The sequence below is a fragment of the Schistocerca americana genome, chromosome 5, assembly GCF_021461395.2.
Source record: "Schistocerca americana isolate TAMUIC-IGC-003095 chromosome 5, iqSchAmer2.1, whole genome shotgun sequence".
Taxonomy (NCBI): domain Eukaryota; kingdom Metazoa; phylum Arthropoda; class Insecta; order Orthoptera; family Acrididae; genus Schistocerca; species Schistocerca americana.
The window spans coordinates 131,553,195-131,581,184 of record NC_060123.1 but is presented as its reverse complement, the minus strand read 5'-3'; the positions used below and the strand labels follow the sequence as shown (position 1 = coordinate 131,581,184).

Here is a 27,990-nt window from a genome sequence, read left to right as displayed (position 1 = left end):
GATGTTCAATCAATAGCACAAACAGAAATGAAAAACACAACAAATTTGTTTATTACTAATAATACTTTATTACTGGTCAAATATGTCAAAATTATGTACAGCAAAATATTTCTGTAAATAAATGTAAAATTAGGACATATAACAAAACAGACATTACAGTAAATGCTAACACAGCAGTTTAATCAATGCTTTTAGACTGCTACATGCCAAATACCGGGCAAGAACAGAGCATTATTCTTACATTGGGTGTGGCTAGAATAAATTGAGATTCCATGTGCCACCATTATATCACATATTTTCAACTTAAGTAGTATGGCAATTTTGTTTTATTATTGTACTTCTTATGGAACATAAATCTAGAAAGCCATACACAATATCATAATGATTACAGTTACAGATCATTTTAATGTACAATAACTGAACCAGGGACAGGTCACACATTTAAACATAAATCTTTATGACAACAGTATGAATACCAGCTTACACAAATGATTTTTCGATGGGACAAAAGGCACACACAACTCAAGCACATAAGCTAATTGGTTCATTTACTTTTCTCTTCATATACCAATCAAATACACAAAGCTGAACCACAATTACACAACACTCTAAAATGCCATCTTTTTTTTTAACCGCTATACTTTAATATTACTTCAAAACTTTCTGCCTTTATGCATACAATTTTCTGAACCAAAGGATGAAAGAGGGGAAGTTACGAAGCTGGAACGACTAAGAGCTGTTCATCCTCATCACCCGAGAGGTACGAAAGCAAACTTGTTGACGAAGTGACACTATTCCTGCTCGGAGATTCTGATGCAGATGTTATACAGGAATGAGATGGGGAAACCGTTCTTGCAGGAGTTTGAACTACAGGTATATTTAAAATACAGGTTTCATAAAGAGCGTGAGGGGGCAAGTTTTCTGCTACCTGATTTGGCACAAGTGCTGCAGGCTGGGGAACACCGCTAACTGTATTATTTAACTTATTACTTGTGTTTTCAGCTGGTAGTATTGCCTCACCCTGTTGAACTAAAACAGGGTCATTTGCTCCCGATACTGCACCGGAAGACTGAGTGAGAACTGGCAACTGGCTGCTTGTAAGACCAGCATAATTTGGTGTCACAGTTTGGGACTGCAAACCGAGCGTGACATTAGGATCACAGTGTGGAGGTACTGTGACCATAATATTCCTCTGACTTCTCCTCCTATTTGAATGTCTGCGGGACATGCGCCTGCTGCTCAAATGTTGATGTCTCTGCATCATACTGTGTTCATTGCCAAACAGCCTACTGTTTGGTTGAGTGGCTGCACACTGTAAAGGGCACCCACTGACTGCCACACTGTACGCTGGTGGTGGTTCCCGATTGAAGAACTCTTCGTCGAGGTGTGGCACTGGTGGCTGTGTAGAAAAGCTCCCACTGTTATGGTGAATACGGTAACTGTTTGTAACAGCAAGGCGCAGACTGTACAGACGGCACATGCACCCGACAGCAATCACCAACAATAAACTGCACAGCAAGGATCCCATTATAGCTGCTGCTATTACGGAGTTCTGTAATAGTGACATTTTGATTTAAAATATTTTGCTTTCCACAACACGGGCAAACTACAAACAAGCGCAAAGTACACATTAAACTGGTATATTTACACTATCTATATTTATTACTGTACTGCCACTTAGCTGATAATGAGGAAATTTACAAAGTAAACAGCAGTTGCATTAAAAGTTACACCACTATAATTATTTTAACTACTTGATTGTGAGTTCTCATTGAAACATTGAAAATAAATACACAAGTAAACTTTTTTGACTATGTTCCTCATGAAAATATTTTACATGATCTAGGGGTTTTGTGTTACAAGTCCATTTTTTGTGCTACTGTTCCAAATATGTTGTTTTTGTCTCCTGGTGCACTATGAAACAAAGAATCTACCAATCACCTAAGAAATTAAGTGGTAACTTGAAACAATGGGACATTATGATCTTACACTAAAAACAAAGAAATTAAGAGATGTTATGAAACCAAAAAGAAGATAACATATAATGGAAGTTGCAGAAAAGATTCCACTTTTACACATTCCAACCTGAACTGTTACTGAGCAACCAAACCAATTTTGCTTTCTCATCACATTTGGATACTGTCAGAATAGCTAATGGGAAACTGGTTCATCTCTCAACCTCTTCCCACATATCCTTTGTTGATAAGTCATATAACTTGTACCAAATATTTGATCATAAATACTGTGAAAATAATTGAACAACTTTGACTATGTTGAAAGGGAACGCCCTGGCAGATTAAAAAGGCATTGATTTATTGACAGGGATATACACGACTACAATGTGCTGGCACAGTACACTGTGCTGAGGCTGCAGTTGGACTGTGATGAGGGCTTGTGTCAGGTGGACTGGGTGAGGAGACAAAGGAGGGGAGTAAGAAGGATGATTTGGGGAAGGTTGGCTGACTGCTGGGAATGAGGCAACACAACGGGACAGGAACAAGAGTTTGTTCAGCAGCAAGGTGAGATGTGGAGTGGATTGGGGGGGGGGGGGGGGGGGTGACAGGATGTAGGAAGAAGAGAACTCATGGAAGAGGATGTGGGAAATGAGTAAAGTTAGAGTCTTGAGGCAGGGTGGAGGTAGGCGAGGCGCAGACACTAGTGGAGATCGAAGCCAAGAGGATTATGGGAACAAAAGATTTGTAGCAATGACAACTCCGATGGACATAGTTCAGACAACTGTTGATGGGAATGGGGGGGGGGGGGAGGAGGAGGAGGGGAGGAAGGATCTAGATGGCAAGGATTGTGAAGCAACCATTGAAATTGAGCGCAGTGTGCTCAGACGTGTCTTCAACCACTAGTTGGTCACTTCTGATCTTTGCCATAGTTTGTCAGTGGCCATTCAGCCAGGTTGGAAGTTGGCTGGTGGTTTTGCATGCATAAAATACTTTGCAGAAATTGCAGCAGAGCAAATGGATACACCTAACTGCATCCACAAAAGGCCCTGCCTCTGACTGGATAGGATAAGCCTGAGACAGGACTGGAGAACAAAGTGCTATGTGGTGTATCAGACAGGTCTTTTATCTGGGTCTTCCTCAGGGATATGGCCCTTATGGCAAGGGGATAAGGCCCTTATGGCAAGGGGCTGGGAGTGGGCATGTCATAAGGATGGGCTATGTTATTGTATTGATTGGAAATGTGGTGGAATACAACTTCAGGATAGATGGGAAGGACTGTATGTTAAGATGTTCCTCATTTCTGCGCACAACAAAAAACAGTAATTCTGGGTGATAGGGGAGTTCCAGTGCGGCTGGTTCTTGGAGATTGTTGGAGGATTGTGAGGGTATGGCAGAGGAAATCTGTCTGGATCATGTCTGGGTTATACTGGCAGCCTTTGAAGACCTTAATAAGACCTTCACATACTGGACTATGGAATTATTGTCACTGCAGATGCATTGTCCACGTGTGGCCACACTATATAAGAGAGAATTTTGGTGTGGAAAGGACGACAGATGTCAAAATTCAGTTAATGTTGATGGGTGGTTGGTTGGCTTAATGATTAAAGCGACAAACCTACAAAGTCCTACTTGGAACACGCAAGTCAACAAAACTACACACCAAAGAAAGGCCTAGTCCACAAAACCCAAGGAAAGAAAGCCCCCAAGGTCTGCCAAAGGCCAACGAAGCCTACAGAAAGGAACAAGGAAGAAGAAAATGGGGGGGAGGGGATAGGAAGAAAGGTGGCCGAGTTCCCCAAGACAGAAAGAGCAAGGGGGGACATCCCCCCCTCCCCCGCTGCTCACCAGAGGCATCCCACTCAGCAATATCCAGGAAAGACTAGTGACACAGACAGGGCAAGAGAAGCACAGGAAAACAGAAAAGAATGTCAAGTCAGACAGAACACGGGAGAAGGGGGAAGAAGAGCAAAAAGAGCCAGTAGGGTGAGGACTGCGGCAGTCCACCAAGTCCAGACAGCCTGTTGGGGCAGAGGACACAACAGAGCATCCTGCCAACCCCTCAATGTGCTGACGAGGCTGAGGTGTCCTCCCTTAGAGAGAGTGGTAAATACTCCATTTCATGAATAAACTGTAAAACCAGGTCAACTGCTGAGGCATTGCCCACTAACACCAGGATAGCAAGTCAGGAAGATTATGAGGCCGCCGCAGTGCTGATAGATTAGGTCAGTCCAGCAAAATGCAGACCACCATCAAATGGGCACCACAATGACAGTGGGGTGGATCTTTGCAATGGAGGAGATGACACAAGTCAGCCAAGTACGACAGATGCAGAGCCGGCAAGGATAATGGAGTGCTAGCGAGAGGCCCACATGGAGCACCCCTACAAATTCGGCATGTTCTTTATCACCCGTAGTTTGTTCCGCAAAGACTGAGTATACCGTTCTCTATTCCAAATCCTTAGTACTTGATGGCGTAATACCAATCAAAAGTCCAATTCCGCAATACTGATCTCAATTATGGATGGCGTAATACCAATCAAAAGTCCAATCGCGCAATACTGATCTTGAGACCTTGTCGGTAGCCAATTTGGCCAGCCTATCAGTGAGTTCATTCCTCGGGATCCCAATGTGATCTGGGTCTAGACAGGTGTCCCTGAGCATCCCTGTTCGAAGGTAAAAAAGGAACCCTGGAGAGTCAGGACCTAGGGACGGTGAGGGTTACACTGGTCAATAACTTGTAAACTAATCAAAGATTTCCAACAGATGAGGAAGGGCTCACCAGTGCAGCAACGAATATGGTCAAGGACAGAGATGGCTACCAACCCCACAGTGAAAATACTGCAGACATCTGGCAAGGAACGGAGTTCATTAAATCCTACATGAATGTAAGCAAGCCATCACGACTGGTGATCATCACGCCATCAGTGTGGCCTACTTCTGAAACACAAAACACACCAAGAATGGAGGAGAATTGGTGGCAGGTGGCCTCAGGATGAGCCAATCTTTTGGGCCTTGTGATAGGTCAACACAGAGCTGTGGGCGAGGCATGCACCACGGGTTGACATTGCGGGAGGTGGATCTCCGTATCTGGAAAGAGGAGACATTAGTGGGTGCTCCGGGGAACAGCAGATGCATAACCCATAAGCAACGAACTGCTGTTGCCACAGAACCCACAACGATGGAATCCTCGCATCCACTAGAATGCTGATCACGGGGTTGGTCGAATCCCATAACGGGGCGTTACGTCTAGCATCTACGATCTCGTAGGTGACGTCGAGCGGTCTGCGAGACTCCCGTTATCTAGACACGAGTGGACCAATGCTGTGTAGAGTCATATTGGAGCAGAGTGGTGAGTGCCCCAATTGGTACTGCTGAGGCACTGAAGAGCACTGAGGTGTGACCAACACATCTCCTTAAGTTGATGAAGATGGGGAAGCCATGTCACGCAATCAGCTGATCGGTTGGTGGGATATATTTTGAGACACCAAGGCATCACCAATTTATTACTGGATGGAAGTGTGTGTGTGTGTGTGTGTGTGTTGATGTTGGGGGGGGGGGGGGGGGGGCGTAAAATCATAAAGGGAAACCAAGAGATGGATACAGTAAGCAGTTGCAGAAGGATGTACACTGCAGTAGTTATTCTGAGTGAAAAAGCTTGCACAGGATAAAGTAGCATGGAATGCTGCATCAAACCAGTCTTCAGACTGAAAACCACAACAACATACACTCCTTCCCATTCTTTCAGATATTAAAATCCTGTCCTGTGTAAAGCATGAAATTCCAATTATATTTACCTTGATACATCCTTGTTCATCACTTCCATCTTTACAGTTTTCTTGTCCATCACACCATTCAGAATGTGGTATATAATTTCCATCGTCACACTGAAATCTTCTATAGCAATTTTCCTCATCAGAATTGTCCATACAGTTGTGTACTCCATCACACCGTTCAACACTGGAATAACATCCGCGACCATCGCTGCATTTATGCCTTCCTATACATGTGTCATCTATAAAAAGAAAATTGATTCCAAAATCAGTTAAAATTTTTAATCTTACAAAGGGACCTTGTGGTCAGCCCTCTTTGATTTTCTTCATAAGTACATGATTCAAAAGTCAGTGGCTAGACATCAGTTTTCTAAAGCACTACGATATATTTCTAAAAAAAAATTGGAAAAATTAATTGCTATTATGTATAAAACATTTGGAGCATTTTTACAGCTCCCTGTTGCTGAATGCAAAGCATTCTAGTCTAGTAATTGTGCTGTCACTGTGTCAATTCTCACTAGCAGCAATTTGTTTTAAAATTCTGTGTTTATTATCAAATTGAAATGTTAATTAATAAATATGCTGATTTGTAATTTTGTAGTAAAAGTAGCTAATTCATTGTCAATAACTCATTTTTATTCAATTACTAATTAAAAATAAAATCATTTCAATTTGGGAAAAAGAAGAAAGATAGTTGTTGCTACCAATGACGTCATGATTACAAGACTGACAAGACAAGACAAGCATTTAAAAATGGTGGAAACATTTTTTGCTTAATAGTGTTTGCAAATCTTCAAAGCCAATTTTTCTGTATGCTTTTGAGAAGCGTACAGTACTGTTACAGGAAACTGACATACGAATATTACAATAATGAAGAAAATCAAAGAGGGAAAGTTCCTAAGGCCCTTTGGTTAAGAGTTGTGTTTGGAACTCTCACAAAAATTAAATAAAATAATTGAAAACTATAAATATTACTTATGGTTACAAGAAGAATGGCTATTAACTGCTGCACCAAGAAATGAATAAATCTGAGCAATATTGCACTTTTCCTTGGCTCCCACAGCCACAAACTAGACCAGTTTCACAATATGTTACTGTGCCTAAGTGCAACCCAATTAGTTATTTCTGAGTTACAGTGCTCAAATAAAGACATTTTAGAAGGCTTAAATATCTTGATCTAAAAGTAATAGGATACTAAATGTGAAAATCGTAATGTTAATTAAAAATACTCTAATAGATTTTACTTATTTATTCAACCTGATCAAATTGGGACCTCCACATCCTATCTTCCATCAGTTAAGTGTTTTACACATATAGCTCTTTTTACATCTCAATGGCTTATTATGAAAAGAATATTTGCTACTCACCATACAGTGGAGGGGCTGAGCCACAGATAGATACAACAAAATGGACTTAAGCAAGTAAGCTTTCAGCCAAAAAGGCCTTCATCGAAATTAGACAATGCCCACACACACACACACACACACACACACACACACACACAAATGCAACTAACACATACATGAGCACAGTCACTGGCTACTGAAGCCGTCTTAGCTGTTAAGAGACGACAATAATTTAAATAAGATAAATAGTAATAAAATGGTATTAATAGAATAAAAAATGATTTGCAACAATATTTGCATATACCTTATGACAATGTAATACTACTGGCAGAGAATTAATAGTATCAATACTAGCAGTATTTCTACTACTTTTCCTATCACTACTACTGCTGCTGATAATAACACTATAATAGCAGATATAAAACGTGTTTACAGGTGTACAAAAATGATATTTTCTGATATAGTGATTTCTGAATGGGAGAAATTTAGCTGGACTGCACCTGCTAATGACTTTAGGAAATGACGAAAGTCTGGTAGGAAATAAGTGTACTTAGTTGTAATTATGTAAGGAATGTGAGGAGGAACAAAGGAAAACATTTTATTGTTTTAGTGGATGCATCATTAACTGTCTTTTGAAGCTTATAGTTCACTTGTCTGGCTAAGTGAGACAGGCCATTCCAGTAGGACCCCTGCTACCGAAAAGTAATTAGAAACAGTAACTTAGCAATGGAATGGGTCAGAATGAATTTTGTTTGACGGCAATGAGATTTTCTGCTGTGTTGTTCACGCAAGTGCATTAAGATTGGGAGAAATATGAAAGACTGTATACACCAATAAAACAGTAAAATAGATGGAATGTATGGAAATATCTGAAACTACCTGCACACAGGTAGAGTATGTGATGAAGCAAGCTGGGATATTTTTTCTCCCCTCTTGTTTTGCCATCTGCCTACTTAAATTCGTTTTCTTTATTTTTGAACCAGTTACCAATAACATACGTGAGTATAATCTGTATTTTCAAAAAAGAGAAAGATTGGCCCTCAGTTTTACAGAATGTAACACCAGATCTAATTTTGTGCTTAGTTTTATGTATGTACTTGATTTTCTAATTTATTTTGACTATTCCTAGTTAGTATCTGTTGTTATAGGGTGAAATCAGTAATTGCTTCGTAACTTAAATTCTATTGTTGACGGCTAAAAAAATATAAATTCTGTACTAAGTACAAACATTTGGAGGAACAACTAATTGTATTCTTAAAGTATCTATTTGGCTCTATCCGTAAACACATTAGCAAAACCAACCCTTCATTAATTCCAAAGTAATTAACAGTTTTGTCGAAAGTATTGTTTGCATACATAAATTTGTTAATTTCATAAACAAATAATTTGGACTAACTCTTGTAGCAGAAGAAACTGTTAAAAGGAACCAATTTTTTGATGTATTCAGATAACTGAACGAGTTAATTTTTAATTTTAATTTCCGTAAATGAAACTTAGAACAAATGTGTAGTTTCAGCACCTATTACTGTGTTAATATTTAAGGGCCCGATTTTTGGTCATGAGTCAGTCAGTCCACGGCTGAGTTCCAGACGAAGAGCCTGTGTTGATTAGAACAACAACAATGCATCAACTTAACAATGTAATAAGTGTTACAGAATTAGGCCATGTGTTAAAACAGTGACAGTGTCTGCTTCATACGTACCTTTCCATTCTTCAAGAACTGTGAACTTTGTGGCTAGGCTTTTAATGGTCATTGTTCAACAGTAAACTATTGTAGTAGTATGTGGATGGTTCACCTGCTAACTATTAATGAAGCTTACAGGAAGTTAGAACAATAATGCACTGGCCATAAATAACTGTGTACTATTGGAGGGTTGTGAAAAGTGAAAGTAAAAAGACTGTGAAATGCAACTGTGCATCTGTCGGCTACATCATTTACAGAAGACAGTACCGCACGTCCACCCCCTATTTTTTCAGCCAGTACGTTGACACCGATGACAACAAACGAAGAAACGAAAGAGCTCTGAAGAGGTATCATATCCAGACATTCTTCACCAGTTTCGAGTGCCCTAAGGCTTTCCTGACAAAGAGGTTGCAGGGTAACATTGCTCTCAACAACTGAAACATACGCATTTGTCCAAGTTTCTTTTTCATGTATGCAAGTTTTTAACACTTCCTGAGCACACTACTGGGACCTGATAAAAGGGAGGAATGGTAATGCACTCAGATGACATTTGTAGCTGTAATGATATTTTTTAGGATGAACAAACAGATTTTAGTTTTGTCATATGACACTGAATCTCAAGAGATATATAGGTGCAACATCCACATTTTGGGGCAGAAAGCATTAAGGCAGAGTGCGTGGGAGAAATGTACATGTGGTGGACATGCATATGACAGCTTATATCACTAACAGCTTCAAAAAGTTATTATTAAGGCGAAAAGTTATCTTGGGGCAAAAACAGCATTTTGTGGTCATTTTACATGCGGTTTTATGAAAAGGCACTCTATGCATCGCTTTGACTTCATAACCACCCAACTTCTCATGTAATGTTACCCTCAAGCGTTAAAGATGGCCACACAGCTCAACATGCTGGTACATCTCTCAAATACTGCTTCATGCCTGTGTCGTCATGACGATATTTTCTGATCTCTGATGGCTGTATGGTTGCAATTACTAGCGTCAGCAAATAAGTGCTTGAATTCTTAACTTTGTTTAATGAGTAGTAATTTTCAAGGGTTTTAGCCTGATTTGCTATGTTATTCTTCACAGGTAATATGTAAATCCTGCATAAGCAGTTTATTGTGTTCAGTGCCTTTGGTCTGACTATTATTCCAACACGCTATATAATTTTATAGCGCCTCATTAGTGCTGATAAAAGCGTGTATGGGTAGGTGCATGCATGACATTATTTTGGTGCCACATACAAGTGAATTTACAGAATTGATATTTTGTAATATAGTGCTTTATGAAGCCACCGCATTTCCAAATAAAGACAGGTTTATTTTAAATGGTGGTTCAACTTCTTATTTAGTATTGACACAAACTCTTTTTACAATTAAAGCACCTGATATTCTCTAATTGTGGGGAGAATGCACTGAGTGTGCACTTTGAAGTTACTAACAAAAAGTGCTCCAGTCCATAAGTTGGCATGATAGTATGCAGTATGAAGGTAGGTGTATTTTGAAGTACCATGCTCTTGTACACTATCTGTGCACACGCAAAAGCAGGTAGGTTTCTTTTTCACAAGACTCGCTTATGCTTACAAGAACTGCATCAATGTACAGGCTTCAGGATTTTGCAGCATAAGGACATTAAAAGGATAAGGCAGTGGTGATTCAGTTCTCTTGCCCCCTTTGAAAAGTGCCTTGTTGGGCTCTCTTCAGTCACTGGGGATAATATAAGGCTCAAGCAACCTTCCACAAATTGTGAAGCTCATTCTGCAGCATGATTCTGTAAAACACGAGAGATAAATTTCTAGAAAATTTTATACTAATGAGACACATGTAATACAACTCACGACTTGGATTCAACTGTCAAAATTCCACAGAGATATTGGTAACTTTGTTTTCACAAAAAACATAAGAAATTTTGAGAACCTTCCAGAAATGATAAATACTAAATAGCGACTATTTGCGGGTGATCATATACAAACTGGCGACCCACACCACACCACCCAGCCAGCGATCCTAACTAGTATTCCACAATGCATGCAGCACAGCTCGAAACTATACTACTTTTATAAGCTTATTTAAAAGTCTATAAAGAAATGAATCGTCAAGCATTCCACCAAGAAAAATTACAAAATCAAGCTCTAAATGAATCCAGTAATCCAGTCACTCGCTATGGCATTGTTAACTTGGTAATAGATTCTGTATGCGACAATATCAACAGTGGTCCAAACTTTTACTGCAACTTACGGATAAGAGAGTATAGCGTCTTCCTCAAGAAATAAAAACAGAAAAAGCAGAAGTGAATTTCAATTAGTAAATACCTCAACTACATACCACAGTTAGTTTCATCAGTGTTGTCAGCACAATCAGATTTTGAATCACACACTTGTTCAAATGTGTAACAACCCTGTCCAGAACGGCACGGTCGTTCATCTGAAGAGCACTTATGACGGGGACAGTTTTCCTCATCTCGGCCAGACCGACAATCTATCTCTCCATTACACCTTTGAGTTTCATTGAAACAGTCATAACTATCTCCCATACACGGAGCTCCTGGTTTTCCAGAACAGGAAAACATACTGCACACTGTTAAGTCCTGCACGCATCTTCCATCAGTGCAATGCATACAATCTTCATAATAATCATCTAAAGAAGGGGAAAAAAATCAACATATAAAAAATTGTTGCATAAATTATTTTAGGAATGAAAACTAATACATTCCTTTTTTTCCCAATGTCTAGCAAATACTTCCATTTTCTCACAGATTCATACAACTATACTGGCAAACTAAGACTGTTCTGACCTCACTGTGGTATGGAAATATACCAGGAACAATGTTGAACTGAATACAAAGTAATGTTTTCCCTTTATGTATCTATCTCTAATGACCTTGTCATCAACAGGGCAATAAATACCAATCTTCCTTTCTTTCCTTTTATGCGTGCAATATTAGAACTGATTTAAAAAATGATATTCTTTCCCACCATTTAAATTCTAAGATAGTATTGTTGCCCAGTACTTGGCTTCAGGAGGGGAAATGTTCATTACTGCCAACAGACACATATAAAAGCACATAGCTCTGTCCTAGATTTTGGAATTATTAGGTCCTTGCTCAGGTTGGTGAGAGGGATAGGTTGCAGAACATTGAAAGGGCCACACCTATTTGTGAGGATGAGGGGAGACCAAGACTATGGGGGAGGTGTCAAAATGAGCAGACCAAGATCATGGGGGAGGTGTCAAAGTGAGCAGGAGGTTGGTCAGGGTTGTACACTGGTAAGCACGGTGCTAAAGCCTCAGTAGTCCAGGAATGATCAAGGCAGAGTTATTAAAAAAAAAAGTGCAATTAATGACTGGGAGGAGAGGGGGAGTGTGTGGAGAGGGTAGACATAAATACAGACCATAAAGTAAAACAAAAACACAATGAAAAAAACAAATAATCAAAGAAGACATTAATAATAATGTAAATCATTTAGCAGTAAGGGAGACCACTCACAAAGTATTAACTATTATTAATTAATGTTTCTCCTGAAAAGCAAAGAGTGAATTATCAGGTGGCATATTATGACAACAAACTTTTACAAAAACCTTGCATACAGCAGATGTATTAAAATGACCACACTTTAGTGTAGTCAAACAAGAACTTTAGCACAGTCGTCACAACCACCATCAAAACTAGCAGGAGAAGAGTTGTTACCAAGCATATGCAAGCTAAAAATAATAAAATCAAAATGAAACACACAAATAACTTGGTTATTGCTGATAGTACAATTAGTTTATGAAAAACACAATTTATTATCAAGAAATTCCTAATCCTTGATAAGTTTAACTACAGTCAACAAATTATTTTTAAGTAAATTAATTTGCTTAATATTTTTCTCCTCAGTGCTCAGTATGGGTGCCATGCAGGCTAAGATGGGCAGGAAAAAGCTCTTACCAGTACCAACCCACATACAGAGAAAGTACCACACTAAAGTGCGCGTCATATATCTTGGCGGCCGAGTTTAGGTTCGTTCTGCGCATCTGACGTCACAAAACACAGTCAGCCAATGAACAGAGAACGACGTTGCCACATCTCGACTGCAGTGCAGAGCACGGACGAGTGTCTTCAGTTTTAGAAACGTTCAGTCGTAAATAAAGTAATAGAACAAAAGCAATGTCTTGATAGCAGACTTTCTTTTATAGAAAGTTTGGAAAAAGCATTCTTTATACCAATTGCTTCATATTCTATTAATTAAACCAAACAAGCAATAAGACTCCTAATTCAGGCGATAGCGAGGAAAGGTGTTTGTTTCAATCTCACGAACTTCTTTTTCGCAATAAACAACAGCGGTAATTGTTTATTTCCTATCGTACTTCGACGAAGCGTGAGTAATTCATAGTCATACCAACAATGTTTATAAGTAGTTGCGTAAGTCCTTATGGAGTTACACTGTCTGATAAGGTGAGATAGCGCAACGGCTAAGGTGTTGGGCGGCCAAGTGAAAGGTTATGAGTTCAAACCTTGTGCGGTGCTTAATATTATCTTTATTTAAAAACAATATTGGAGTGGCTTACTTCACGAATTTTATTCGTTTGAATGAAATTTCTAGTGCTTTGCCTCTTCATTAACTTTTTCGCTGCTGCAGACACGTGCTCCCCGCATTCCGCGCTGTGCGCGATTTTGTCATCACTGCACTTCTCGCCTGTGCAGACACATGGTGTTCCCACTGCTTTGACACACTTATCATTCGATTTCCAAAAACTATTTGGCCAAAAAATTTTATTTTTACACGTCTTCCTGACTGATACCTTCCCCACATAAATGACTTAATTTTGTTTTGATGTGCAGCATTAAATGTAGTAAACCATTGCACGAAATTTTGAAAAGTTTGCAGAGGTAAAAGTCCATAGCGTATACTTTCTGTATGGTCGATTTTAGTTGTCACAATGTTGAGAATGAAATGTGGACAAGATACCTAAATTTCATATAATATTTACTGTATAACAATATCTCATTTAATTTAAGTACCACATAGGTGTCGTACGTAATATTGAGAAATATTCCGTCTTTCGCGACTGTAATAAAAGTTTTATTTACACACGGCGCGTTTGGCTTTATTTTAAAGCACTTCCATCGGTGAAAGGTATGGCACATACACAATGGTATTCATGTTCTATTTCTTGTTTTTGTTCCACAGTTGCAGTTTTACCAATGGTATTGAAATATATCCCTCTTCTGCAACTGTAATAAGCGACTTATTTAGACCGGACGCGTTTCTCTCTTTTGAAGCATCATGTATTTTGTGTCCATTGCCAAGTCACCTTTCGTAGTTTTGTGCTGCGGTAGCACAATATTCAACGTTTGTGTTGGCTCATCAGTGTTTTAGCAAATAAATGCTGTTTGTGTGTGCCACACACAAAATTATATTTGACATAGCTCCGAGCACTTCACTGACAGACGGTATATTCAAGTCCTAATGTTTTTGTAAGTCCACAGTTTTGTTTAATGTATTTTGTCTACTTCCTTTTGATTGATTGAAGTGCTTTAAAATAAAGCCAAATGTGCCCAGTGTTAAGTAAAACTTTTGTTACAGTCGCGAAAGGTGGAATATTTCTCAATATTACATACGACACTTATGTGGTACTTAAATTAAATGTATATATATAGGTATCTTGTCCACATTTCATTCTCAACATTGTGGCAACTAAAATCGACCATCCGGAAAATATACTCTATGGACTTTTACCTCTGCAAACTCTTCAAAATTTCGTGCAATGGTTTACTATATTTAATGCTGCATAATAACTGCGTTGAACATCGAAAAAAAATTAAGTCATTTATGGGGGGGAAGGTATCAGTCAAGAAGATGTGTAAAAATCTAATTTTTGAGCCAAATAGTTTTTGTGGAATCGAATGATAAAGAGTGTCAAAGCAGTCGGAACACAATGTGTCTGCACAGGCGAGCAGTGCAGTGACAAAATCGCTCACAGCACGGAATGCAGAGAGCACGTCTTTGTAGCAGCGAAAGGGTTAATGCGGCCGTGGTGGCTTTACTTCACGAACTGCGCGCTCCCCCCTAAACGTAAGCTTGCGAACTATGCTATACTATGGCGCTGCTTCTATTGGCGCGTGCGTCGTGTGCAACTGGCAACGCAGCAATCTCCCGCGTCTAGGCGGGCATGCGCGAGCCGCCAAGATAAAAGAATTGAACTATAGACATACATAATCTGTATGTCTGTAGTTCTAGATGCAGATGCAAGGATGAGATTTTCCAGAATAGTGCTGAAGAACTATAATTCCCAATGCAAAGGGTGGCTTACAAAACATCCACCTGACTACTTCTTGTGTACTGCCAGTCAGTCTGGAACCCTTCACACGTATGACTGAGAATATCAAAAGAAAAGTGGTGCACTGTGTCATATTTGCTTATTAAACACAAGACTGTTATTTGGATGCTCATCTAACTGCAATGACAGCCTTGAAAAGAAGGTGTTGTGCATCACAGAGAGATTTACTTTTAAAATTCTGATAGTGTGCAAACCAAGAATAGTAAAGCAACATTTTACTTGCTTCCACATGTGATGGGTAGCTTGTAGAGTATAGATGTGGGACAACCACAACTGCTCAGCAACTAATTGCAGTGCCAATTTCTAAGAGGGGTCGGAGAGGTTGTAGCTAAAGTAACTTTACCTTTCACCTTATCATATAATGACTTCAAAACACCAAAAACTAAATATCTGACAATTTTTCAATTCATATCTTAGTCTTTCTGGTTTTGTTCTTCTTCAGTTGAACAACACGTTTCTGCTTCATAATGTTAATCATAATTTATTTCAGTGTCCTCAAAAATTTTACTTTTGGCAACACCTGATCACTGTCTGATCTTTGGACATCTTTCTCACTTTTCTCAGCCACGTTTCTACCTCTGGTAGACTACGTACACAATGAAATTTACATCTGCACCTGTACTCTGCAAGGTAGGGTGTGGTAGAGGGTACACTAATATTACTACCACTTCCTCCCTTTCCTCCTCCATTCACAAATTCCAAGTGAGAACAACAACTGTCACTAAGCCTCTGTACGAGCTCTAATTTTAAATGATTTTGCCACTGTATAAGGAGCAGTCAAATAAAAATCAAACATCCACCGGTACCACTGAAAAGTAATCACCACAAGTGATAAGACATTTATCCCACTGGGAGACAAGATGACCAATTCCTGTTCATCAAATGTGGTCAGCCGCTGACGGATCAACAACCGCATCCACTCTTGCATTTCCTCATCCGACTGAAACAGATGTTCACGCACGTCTTTCTTCAGTCGCTAACAATCACACGGTAAATGACCTGAGCTGTGTGGAGGGTGTTGCTGAGTTTCCTAATCAAATTACTAAAGCACAGTCTTCGTATGATTGGCAGTGAGGGGCCAGCATTGTAGTACAATACAATCATACCATCTGATAGCATTCATGGGCATTGCAGCTTTATGGAGCATTGCAATTTCTGCAAAGTGCCTTCACAGCACTGCACACTAACTGTGGTTCCACGCTTGAGGAACCTGAGGAGCACAGGGGTCCTGCAGTCAAAGTTGCACGATAATGTCTGCCCTCATACCCTCAATCAGAAAAATGCTACACTTCAGCAACTCTGTATCTGCCTCTACATCTACATTTACACTCCGCAAACCAGTGTGAAGTGCATGACATGTACCACTTATTAGGGTTCCATGTGGAGCATGGGAAGAATGATCGCAGGGTTGCCACATGTTTCCCAAAGTGAAATCCCTTGATATTTCCCTGATTCTCAGACAAGGTTTAGCATTTTTCCCTGACTAATTCTGGGATCTCAAAGGTAAGCAAAGACATAAGTTGACAAAATAATGTATGGACTTCTGTATTTCTCCCCCGTGTGAGCAAAAATCTTGTACTATCACCACCATCTTTCGCAATGAACTGTTTTTAGATGGAGAAAGCAAGCCAAATGGTAGCTGTGTTTCATTAAGACCACTGTCATTATTTTAATTCAATAAAACACACTGGGTGAAAGAAACACACATTTCGCACGAAAGATTTAAAATACCAATATCAAAAATAACCTCAGAAAAAAGGCCTCTTGAAGTAAGTGTATAAGGCACTATAGGTGACTGCCAATAAAATGTTGGTTTTACTATGTTCGTTATTGTCAGTTATTACCCACTGTGATATGTATATTATTTTACAGGTATTATGTGATTTTTCTTTCGAGAAATATATGAGTACATAGCATAAACAATGCCAGCGACTGCTACAATTTTCTTCTTCTTATCGTCCATACTTTCTAATATATAAGCTACTTTTGAAGTACCAAAATGTACAACAATAAATAAAATGTGTATATAATGACGCACTGTACAATGTACTTGCTGTAAGACAGTCACAATTCCTGAAATCCGTCACCTGAGGCCTCTGGCCTGCCTAGGAACACCTCGGTCCTGTGTCCATCGATAAACCATGAAAATCCACTGCATTATGCCACACAAAGACAGATCCGATGTATGGGCAGATCTATGAGACTATATCTGACAGGCAGGGCCTGCACATCTGTGGGACACAATGGGCTTCAGAGCGGCAGTCCCGATCCGTTAGGGATACTCAAAGAAATGGCATGCAGTTTTGGCCCATTGCGGAAATCCACTCGTGAGGCCAGCTATTTGTGTGTCACAGAAGCCATGTTGATGAAAGGAGACTGCAGTGATCAATCCATGCAATAGATAACTTGCGCAAATACTCTGAGAATCAGTACTAATAGGGATAGGTTGCAACTCACTAAATTTTTGGTCACAGTCTTTGACAGAAAACGAGAGCACACACTTATTCACACACTCAGACACAACTCATGCAAACATGACCACCGTCTCTGGCCGCAGCATCAACAATCTCTGAGAATCAGATCCAAACAAACCACTCCTCATGCCTCCCTGCCTCTCGTTGGCAGCTGCTAAGCTAGTGGCAAGAAGTGGTGGCAGCACTCACTGCAAGCTGAGAGGAGTGGTACGGATTCCCTGATGTTTCACTGACACATTTCAAAATGGCTCTGAGCACTATGGGACTTAACATCTGTGGTCATCAGTCCCCTAGAACTTAGAACTACTTAAACCTAACTAACCTAAGGACATCACACACATCCATGCCCAAGGCAGGATTCGAACCTGCGACCGTAGCAGTCACGCGGTTCCGGAACTGACACATTTGAAATTTCCTGATTTCCAGAACTTGTGGCATCACTGGACTGAATGCCTCTGTGCGTGCTGTAATTATTCTGCTCTTGTCCTCACAATCGCGATGTTAGTGATAGGTAGGGGGTTGTATTATATTTCTGGAGTCATCATTACAGTCGCTATTTGGTGGGGTAACACTCCTTCATCCTCTCTACAGCCCAGATCATTCACCATATGGTTTTCTCACTGACGGTGAAGAAAGACCTATATGGGCATTGGTTTCGGTCGGACGCGGAAGTACAATAGTGGGTGTGGTTGTGGATCAGTCAGTGGCTGACCGCGTTCTACGGAACAGGAATTGATTGCCTTGTCTCCCAATGGGATAAACATCTTAACATGTGAGGTGATCACTTTCGACTAGAGCCATTCCATGGTCTTGTTGTGGCAGGTGTTCTGTTTCATTTGACTTCCCCTCACAGAGATTTTCAAAGATGTACATGAGCTATAGTAATGTGTTACATGACTCTTCTTGGAATTTATACTTAGAATTTTAACACTAAACTTTCCATGATGCATAACATCTACCTTATAGTCTGCCATCAGAATCTGATGCACAACTCCATAACACTCAAGCACTTACTTTATGATCTTATTTGGATCTTCGCTAGCTCTTCTATTGATCCCAATCAATAAGTGTCCCAGACTGATGAGCAACATTCAAGAATTTGTTACATATGAATCTCCACAATGTAATATAGCACAGGAGACTATATTAATTTGTATCAGTAATGTACGAAGTAACTGTTGATGTGTCAACAATGCAGGAACATATGAATGGCAACTGACACTGCATTCCAGTGTCACTTCTGTGCAAGCTCGCTTGTGTGAACTTTCAAAGACTGTTGTCTTGACCTGGCATGTTCTTTGTTTAGTGTAAGACTCTCTCTGTAGTGTGTCTCTCATGAATATTCGAAGGAAAGCTCCTCTGCTCTTATGCAGTTGTTTAGTGGCACATGATACAGAATTGTGTGGTGAAAAAGTAGTAATAAAAAATAACAGGTGTATTTGTATAGGTGCTTCTATTGTTAATCAACAGATGAGTCCTCAAAATTCAAGTGACAACTACTACAAATCATCTTCCTGTCTGCAACAGTCCGCTAATTCTGTACTGTGATATCGGATGACAAAGTTAAGTCTGATTGGGAACTAAGATGTCCTATTATTCCATCTTGCTCATCTTACTATTTCAGCACACTTGAAAACCTCTTCCGATCAAACTTCATTTCTCGAAGAGTTGCAGGTGGTGCTGGAAGTTAAACTTGGTGTATACGTGGACAAGGAAAAAAATTCCCAGATTTTTCTCGAATTTCCTAGTTAAAAATACGCTTTTCCCTGGGTGAAAACATTTATTTCCCCAGGCGAAAGTACAGTTTTTTTCAGGTGAAAATATGCTTTCTTCATGTTAAGTGACAGTGTACTTTGCCTCATAACTGTAAAACTTATCAGTCCTTTGAATGGTAAAGATTTTTATACCAGCATAAAACTTCCCGGCACTTTAGGAAAAGAGGCCAAGCGGAAAAAACCCTCTTTTTTTTTTTAAATACCTTTGATGAGCAGCAACTGGTACGCTGCATGTTTTCTTGCAATGTGTTTTTGTCGGCCAGTCATAGCTCACATCACGTAATCTTGTTAGCCAATGACAATAGATATTCAGAGCATAGAACACGTTGTGTAATGCTACAAGAAAAGCTAAGCTTTCACATATAATACTGGTCTTTTTGTGTGTGTTACCCTGCAAGATATATCAAACAGAAATGTGCCAGTAAAATTTTAAATAACGATGTCGATGTCAATGTCTGATCTTCCGGCCCGAAATTTTTCTCAGCGGCTGGTCTTCAAAGTGTTAAGTGAGAGTCAAATGCTCCACAATTTAAGAAATTCATCACACATTTTCACGCGTCTTATAATTTATCTTGCATAAATGGAAATTTACTTTGATGGCCTTCAAAACCACCATTTGCAATATTTTTTCCGCAGCCAGTTAGAACTGCAAACTAGAACAATGGAAAATTCCTGAAATTCTAAAAAATTCCCTGTTTTTCCCAGTTTTCTCTTGGATGGAAAAATTCCTAGGTTTTTCCTGGATTTTCCAGTTGTCCTGAGGGATATACAGCCTGTTAAAGAGTACAAAATCAACATCCAATTGTAAAAATACATACAATGCTTCTGATAATCAATGTATTGTATATTGTATTGTACTCTTGGGTACAGTGACCATTAACCGTAAAATTGTTTTAACATTCAAAGCATCACAATCATATGGAAAATCATCAAGTCCACATGTGGTCTTTCTTATTTAACAGATTCCAATTGATTGAATGTGTAACAAGTTTTCTCTTCTCCATATAACATCGTAAGTATTGTAACAGTTGCTCTTCCTACCCTGTACCCATCCATTTCATGATACATGTGCACAAATAAAACACATATCTGAACAGTGAATTATCCAATTCATTACGAAAACAACGGCAATATCATGAAAAGGATAAACTGGATTCACCGTATAGAGGCTATGTTGAGTCACAATCAAGCACTATAAAAAGAATGCTAAACATGGGAGGTTTCAGCCTAAAGACCTTCTTGTACAACAGACAACACACACACACACACACACACACACACACACACACACACACACACACACAAAATCACTGTCTCTGGCCACTGAGACTAAAGTGTGAGCAATTGGGCACAGCAACTGGGCACAAGCGGAGAAGTTATTTGGGTGATGGGGGTTAGGAGGCGGCTGGGGTGGGGAGGGGTTGGGATAGCACGATAGGGGTGGCTTGGGGACAGTAAAGTGCTGCCTGTGAGAACATACAGAGATTGGGTGGGGACATGAAGGTGCAGTCGGGAGGGAGCGGAAAAGGAGAGAAGTAGAGGGGGGAAAAAAACTGTAGGTGCATCGATGGAATAGAAGTCTTTGCAGTGCTGGAGTGGGAACATGGAAAGGGATAGGTGGGTGATGAACAAGAACTGATGAAGATTGAGGCCTGGGGTTTACAGGAACACAGGATATATTGGGGGAGTTCCTATCTGCACAATTCAAAAAAAGGTGGTCTTGACAGGAAGGATCCACATGTCGCAGACTGTGAAGCAGTTAATGAAGTGAAGGATGTTGTGGAGAGAAAAAGATTTTCTGTGCCTCATCTATTCAGTCACCCACCACCTTCCGAAGTCCTACTGTCTGGCCACAGAGGAGCATTCCCTTCATGACTCAGTACCTGACAGAACTGGAGGAACTGAATCACATTCTCATATTCTCCACCAGGGTTTTGATTTCTTCTTGTGGTGCCCTGAAATGAGGAATACCCTACCCACTATCCTTTCCATCCCTTTCACAGTGGTATTTGTTGCCCACTGAAACATGCAGTATCTCCATATGTCCCTATTCCACCCCTGTTCCCTGTCCCTTATTCCATAGCTCATAGCCCTGTAATACACCTAGATGCAAGACCTGTCCCACACTTCCTCCAGTCCAGTCAGAAGCACCACCTATCCCATCAAGAGCAGGGCTACCTGTGAAATCAGTCTATGATCTACAAGCTGTGCTGCATTCTATGTGGGTATGACAACCAGCAAACTGTCTGTCTGCATGAATGCCCACCGACAAACTGTGGCCAAGAGACAGCTGCAACAAACAGTTGCCGAACATGTTGCCCATTACAACACTTTTGACAATGACTGTCTCGCAGCCTGCAACATTGGATACTTCCTCCAGTCCAATCAGAAGTATCACCTATCCTATCAAAGGCAGGGCCACCTGTGAAACCAGTCATGTGATCTACACACTAAGCTGCCACCACTGTGCTGCATTCTATGTGTGTGCAACAACCAACAAGCTGTCTTTCCAGCTCTTCTTAACTGCACAAGTGAGAACTCTCCCTGCAATATATCACACATTCCTGTAACCTTCCTTGAGCCAACCTTCTCCAATACTAAAAAGGCTTCTATTCCACAATGCACTCAACGTCTTCCCTCCTCTACTTATCTCCTTTTCTGTCTCATCCCTGTATGCTCCCACAGGCAGCACTTAACCGTTCCCTAACCCTAACTTGCTATTCCTCCCCCTCCCCACCCCAGCCGCCTCCTTACCCTCACTACCCAGATTGCTTCTCGCATCATGCAAAGTTGCTCACAGTCCAATCCCGTGGCCAGAGACGGAGGTCATGCGTGTCTGTGTTGTCTACTTTAGAAGAAGGTCTTTTGGCCGGGGTGCAGTCTTTTTTGTTGTTCCTGTCGGCGACTCAACATCTCCTCTATATGTTGAGTGACTATCTATCCTTTTCATAATACTGTCATTATTCCATTCTCAATTTTTCATAGACAGAAAATAAAAATTTTAGCTTTCATTGGTTCGAAAAATGTTTTTCCCCTTCTTCCTGGCTCTACAGCTGTTGACGGGGTTTGGCCTACTCTAGAACATCATTCCATTCATTCCTGCCCAGTGTCTTGTGTCTCCAACCTCTAACACCAATAACATTCAAATTTTCATATATGTCATCCACGTATTGATGTGTTAGTCCTCCCCTCTTTCTTCATCCCACTGGATTTTGCACTGGTGCTATTTTTGTTAGGTTCTCATGTTCCATGTGAAAAACACAGCCGACCCATTTTGGGCAGTTTATGTTTATTTTAATGAACTTCATGTTTTTAATAGCTTTATATAATCTGTAAAGTTCAGAATTATATCATCTACGCCACGCTCCATCTTCATTAGTTGCTCCACTGATGTTGCACGTCACCTTTCTTTCAAAACATTAGCTCTTCACACTGATGTGTCAGTGTCCTCCAGTTTTCTCAGCCATATGTTTATACTGGATGTATTAAAGTTTTATACAGCTGACACTTCGTTCTTCTGGACAGAGTTCTGGAGTTAAGTTGTGGGGCCAGCCCATAATAGTATTTATTATCTAGGTGAATAAGCTGCTTTATTTCCATACTAATATCATTCTACGAGGTCACCAAGAGATTCTATTTGTGCCTCGTCAGTTTCTAACACTGTATTTAGTTCCAGTCATATTGGTCACATGATTTGGATTTACGATGTCCATTTCCAGTCCCATTTCTGTTGCTCCTGCCACAAGTGACCTATATGTTTCTTTAGCAGCCAATTCTGTTCTTGCAATAATATCCACGTCGTCTGCACAAGTCGGAAATGCACCATTTTATTATATATTGTGCCTCTTGGGTTGATTTGAGCTGGCCTTATAATCTTCTGTAGTACTACGTAAAACGCATACATTAGAGTGCACCCCCTTGCCTCAGTTCATAGTTAATTTCAAACTTGCTGTGTTGGAGCTGCACATTTTAGCGATTTTGATCAAGATAGACTTCTGCTGCAGTGTTCTTCTTCGGCATGCCAGTGAAGAAGTGTGCACAGGATCATCTAAGTGAAAAATCTGTGCAATATACATGTTTATTTACATATAAAAGCAACTTAGGAATTTTCCCTCATGTGAGACCGCATGTACAAGATTGCATGGCAATTTAAAGTTCTAGATTCACATATTTTACTGTTCACATCACTTCTTCTGCATAATCTTTCACTGATTGCATCCATTTCTATTGTGATATATTGTGAAATTTTGTACAAATGCAAACGCCATGATGAACTAGTAATATTATCGTAAGTTATAGGCTTAAACTAAATTGCGCGCTTTTAAAATTTGAGAACAGTAAGTAGGCCTAGCCTCATTCAAAACAATCATTCTCTAATTTCACTGCACAATTATGTGAGAAATACGTTAGTTTCAGAATTTTCAGTTGCTTCCAAAACTATATTTTCGTAAGTTATCAATATGAGTGTTTTGGATACGTAATTTATAGAGTAGCAAATCAGTGTTTGTGATTTAAAGTTCAGCCAATGAATAATACAGCACCCATGAATTTCATTGTAAATCAATGCAAATAAAAAATGCATTTTTGAGAATTTTCGGAAGCTAGCTTGTACTTCGCATAATCCATTACCAATTTGTAACAAATCGACTTCTGCGATTTAGTTACTGTAGCAGATTTTCTGACTAAAATATTGTGTTATGCCTAGTTTTCCCTTAAAGAGGAGCAGCCCTAAATATCGTCTGCATTCATTGTAAATTAACTCTGTTTTCATGTTTCTAACAGCTAAAGTTAACATCAAAACATTTTAGGAAAGTAGTAATTTTTACACAGGTTTTTGTGTTGCCTTAATAGAAATCTCATTTTGTGTATCTGCTTTAATTCTCATAGGGAATTAGCAATTTTTTAGTTCAACAGATTAAAAGATAATCAGACAGTTTAATTGAAGGTTACTTGTTCACTGCCTTGTAATACATTGCACCAACCAAAATGCAGCCCAACTGTGAATATTGCTCTCAACGATGGAATAAGTTGGTTGACATTCATAAGCAACTGGAAATCGCCCTCACTGCTGTCAAACCATTGGCAGCTGCTGCAAATCGGTGTGTTGGAGAGCTCCTGAGAGTACCAGAGGTACTTCAGATACTACCCTCTTCTGTGGATCCTGTCTCCTATGCAGAAAGTACAGGGTCTGTCATTATCTGTCGACGTGACTGCAAGTGGTATCTCAATGGTAGATCTTGGCATCCTGTACAAGGAGGATGGGGACCAGGGAGGACTCAGGGAGTTCTACCAATTCCTCTAACCAACAAGCCTGGGGTGCTGTATTTCACTGAAACTGAGCCAGCGGGACTCAATTCACCTGTTCTGGGTAATCCTGTTTTGCCCAGTGTCAGGAGGAGTACAGCGAATGTTGGTACCCCTTAGGGAAAGGGGAGCAATGGACAGGAAAGGACACCATGTGCACTCAATGTATATGCATGGGGGCCTCATTCAACATGTTGAAGAGGCTATTCCAGCAGTCACTGCGGGAACAGGGAGTAACAAACTGCAGATTGTGGCGCACGTTGGAACAAAAGGTGCCCCTGGCCTGTACTATAATGTCATTCTTGGGTCATTCCAGCGACTGGCAGAGAAGGATGAGAAGACCAACTTCGTGTGTAGAGTTGCATTAGCCCCAGAACAGATCACGGCCCTTTGGTTCTGAGTCAAATGGAAGCACTGAACCCGAGACTTAGAACATTCTGTGACAAGCTAGGTTGCGACTACCTGGGCCTGTGCCATACAATTGAGAACTGTATGGTCCCCCTAAATAGGTCAGGTGTGCACTACATATCAGAGGCTGCTACTCAGGTAGCTGATTGTGGGTGGGGTGCACACAAGAGTTTTATACATTAGGTGACTCTCCATCCAATTGAGATAATGACAGCTGTAGGACACCCAGAAGTATCAGTGTCAGATCAAAAGAAATGCCTCCCACAGGTGAGAGTATTAAAATCCTAATGGTAAAATGACAGAGCATTTGCAACAAAGAGTCAAAGTTTGAAGAGATTATGAAACGCAGTGAAGCTGACATAATACTAGGTGCAAAAAGCTGGCTGAAACCTGAAACTGATTGAATTAAGTGTATATCAAAAGGATAGGCAAATGGGAAATAGATGTGGTGTATTTGACACACCAGATAAGAAATTCAAACACAGCAATAGAAATTGAAGCTGCATATGATATTGTTTGGGCAAGACTCAGTATCAGGGATGCCCAAAAAACGATAATTGGATTCTTTTATCGCCCACCAGACTTACCACCTGAGGTAACCGAAAGCTTTAGAGAGAACCTGAGTTTGTTTACACTAAGTTCCCCAATTATACTGTAATCAGCAGTGGAGACTTTAATCGTCCAACAATTAACTGGGAAAATTACAGTTTTGTTAGTGGTGGGCATGATAAAGACAGCCTGTGAAACTTCACTAAATGCCTTCTCAGAAAGCTACCTATGGTTAGGAACCCCACTCATGATGGAAATATATTGGATCTAATGGCAACAAACAGACCTGAACTCTTTGAGGATGTCCACATCAGGAAAGGTATCAGTGACCATGACACAGTTGTTGCAACAATGATTACTAAAGTGCAAAGGGCAGCTAAAACAAGCAGAAAGATATTTATGTTCAGTAAACTAGATAAAAAATCAGTAGTGTGATATCTCAGTGAGGAACTAGAAACTTTCAGCACTGGGTAAAAAAAGTAGTTGACCATGCACTGGATAGATATGTACCCAGTAGTATGGTTCATAATGGGAGGGAAACGCCATGGTATACAGTCACTGTAAAGATCACCTTCATGGTATACAGTCACTGTAAAGAAACTGAGATTACTGCACAATAGGTGTAAAACAAAGAGTAGGGCTATAGATAGAGATACGATGAATGAAACATGTTTGGCTGTCACGAGAGCAATGCGCGATGCCTTCAATGAGTACTGTAGCAGAATATTGTCAAGTGATCGTTCACAGAACCCAATGAAATTCAGTTTGTATGTGAAGGCTGTTAGTGGCACCAAAGTTATATTCCGTTCATCATAAGAATAAACCTGATGTAAACAAATACAAACGAGATGATTGGTCAGAAGCCGTAGCACACGTATGCTGGTGTTGTTACGCTCTTGGAAGTATGTCCTATTTACGTATAAGATATATTATTACTAAGTCATGTTAAATGAAATTTTAAGATATTCAAATGTATTAACAGCCATCAATGTTTTTCTTAATCACACTTTAGCTATGTAGTTTTGATTTCAAAAATTGTGTACAGTCACAACCCCTGCACTATTGCTCTCCGATTGTCGTGCTATTAATGAACAGTACGATAACGGCTTTGGCTGCTTCCAGTTCCGTAGTGAAAGACGCACGTGGAACATGGTTAAAAAAATGCCGAGAAATAGCTTGCTCTTAATGTTTTTCATAAATTTACAGTGAAAATCGGCTTTGAAGTTTTCTGATGAAGCGTATTACATACAGTTGAGACACAAATACACGTTGAATGTTTAGCGGAATCAATAGTGTAATAGATTGATAATTTACTACAATTCATGGTTCCCTGGTTCGAATCTTTTTTGAGTCTTCTTCTTCTTTTTTCCCCTCTCATTGAATTTGAAATGCCTACATCTCGTAATTGCAAAATTCATCATCATTTTTTATGAATAATGCACATCTTATTGTTTCTAATTACATATTGCATGCAAAATTCCAGTTTTCATTTCAAATATAAATTCTTAATTATCAATATTTTATGAAAGATTGTTAATAAAAGTTGCTCGAATTAAGAAAGCATAACAATTTAATTTTTAAGGCAAAAATGAAAAACCAAATACTCTTTATTTGGACTATGTCTATCGGTTTCTATCACAAGTGTAAATAAGTGACTCAGAAACATTAAAAACAATCATTTTCACAATGTCAAGCACACCATACGAATGCTGCATTTTTACATTTGCCACTGTGCCATTACAATATAAACCCGACAGAACTGATCTGGAGCCAAGTTACGGGATTTACCCCATGAAGTAACAACACCGTTAAGCAGCCAGGCATGCTGGAACTAACGCATGCAGGTTTTTCACCTGTCGCTGCCAAATGCTGGCAGGATATAGAATGGCTCATCATAAAAGAGGAGGAGAAAATGCAGCACATGGTTGGCTTTGTGGATTCTGTTGTTGATAGGTTCATTATCAATGTAGCAGGTGACATTTCCAGAACTGAAATGTATTTCTCTGATTAAGATAAGGAAGGAGCTAAGAGACACTGTAATTGATACCTTCAGTGGCTTCAGTATTCAACAGTACAGTGAAATCCATGCAGTATGCTTTCAGATCACACACGGCTTGCTCAGAAAAATATTCTGTGTTAAGTTAGAAATTTTCATCACTCTTGCTTTGTAGTTAGAATACTATGTCAAGTGAGAATGAGAGCATTTTATGCTTTCCGTCTGGTCACCTAAGAAGTGTGCGGTAGTTCTGGAGTTTAGCTGAATATTATTTCATTCTCTTTAAAAAATTAAATGACATTTGAAGCTGTATTGTTTCTTTACTTGTCTCTTTTTATGTCTGAACTGCAAGTGCTCACATCATTGCAGGTTAGTTGGACTTACGGCTGGCCAGTGCTGTCCAAGTTTAATGT

General features: G+C 39.8%; 1 protein-coding gene across 3 annotated transcripts in view; it reads right to left on the bottom strand.

The window, feature by feature from the left end:
- Positions 1–44: 44 nt before the first annotated feature.
- Positions 45–27,990, bottom strand: part of LOC124615507 (low-density lipoprotein receptor-related protein 3-like) — a 113,611-nt gene continuing 85,665 nt past the window's right edge. For 2 of the 3 annotated variants that reach the window (XM_047143462.1, XM_047143461.1), the window contains exons 6-8: positions 11,079–11,390; positions 5,749–5,966; positions 45–1,552 (exon numbers count right to left, since the gene is read on the bottom strand). In XM_047143462.1, coding sequence (XP_046999418.1) covers positions 713–1,552; positions 5,749–5,966; positions 11,079–11,390 — 1,370 coding nt within the window. In that variant the 3' untranslated portion in view covers positions 45–712. The remainder of the gene's footprint in view (positions 1,553–5,748; positions 5,967–11,078; positions 11,391–27,990) is intronic. The other variant, XM_047143463.1, reaches the window with a different exon arrangement.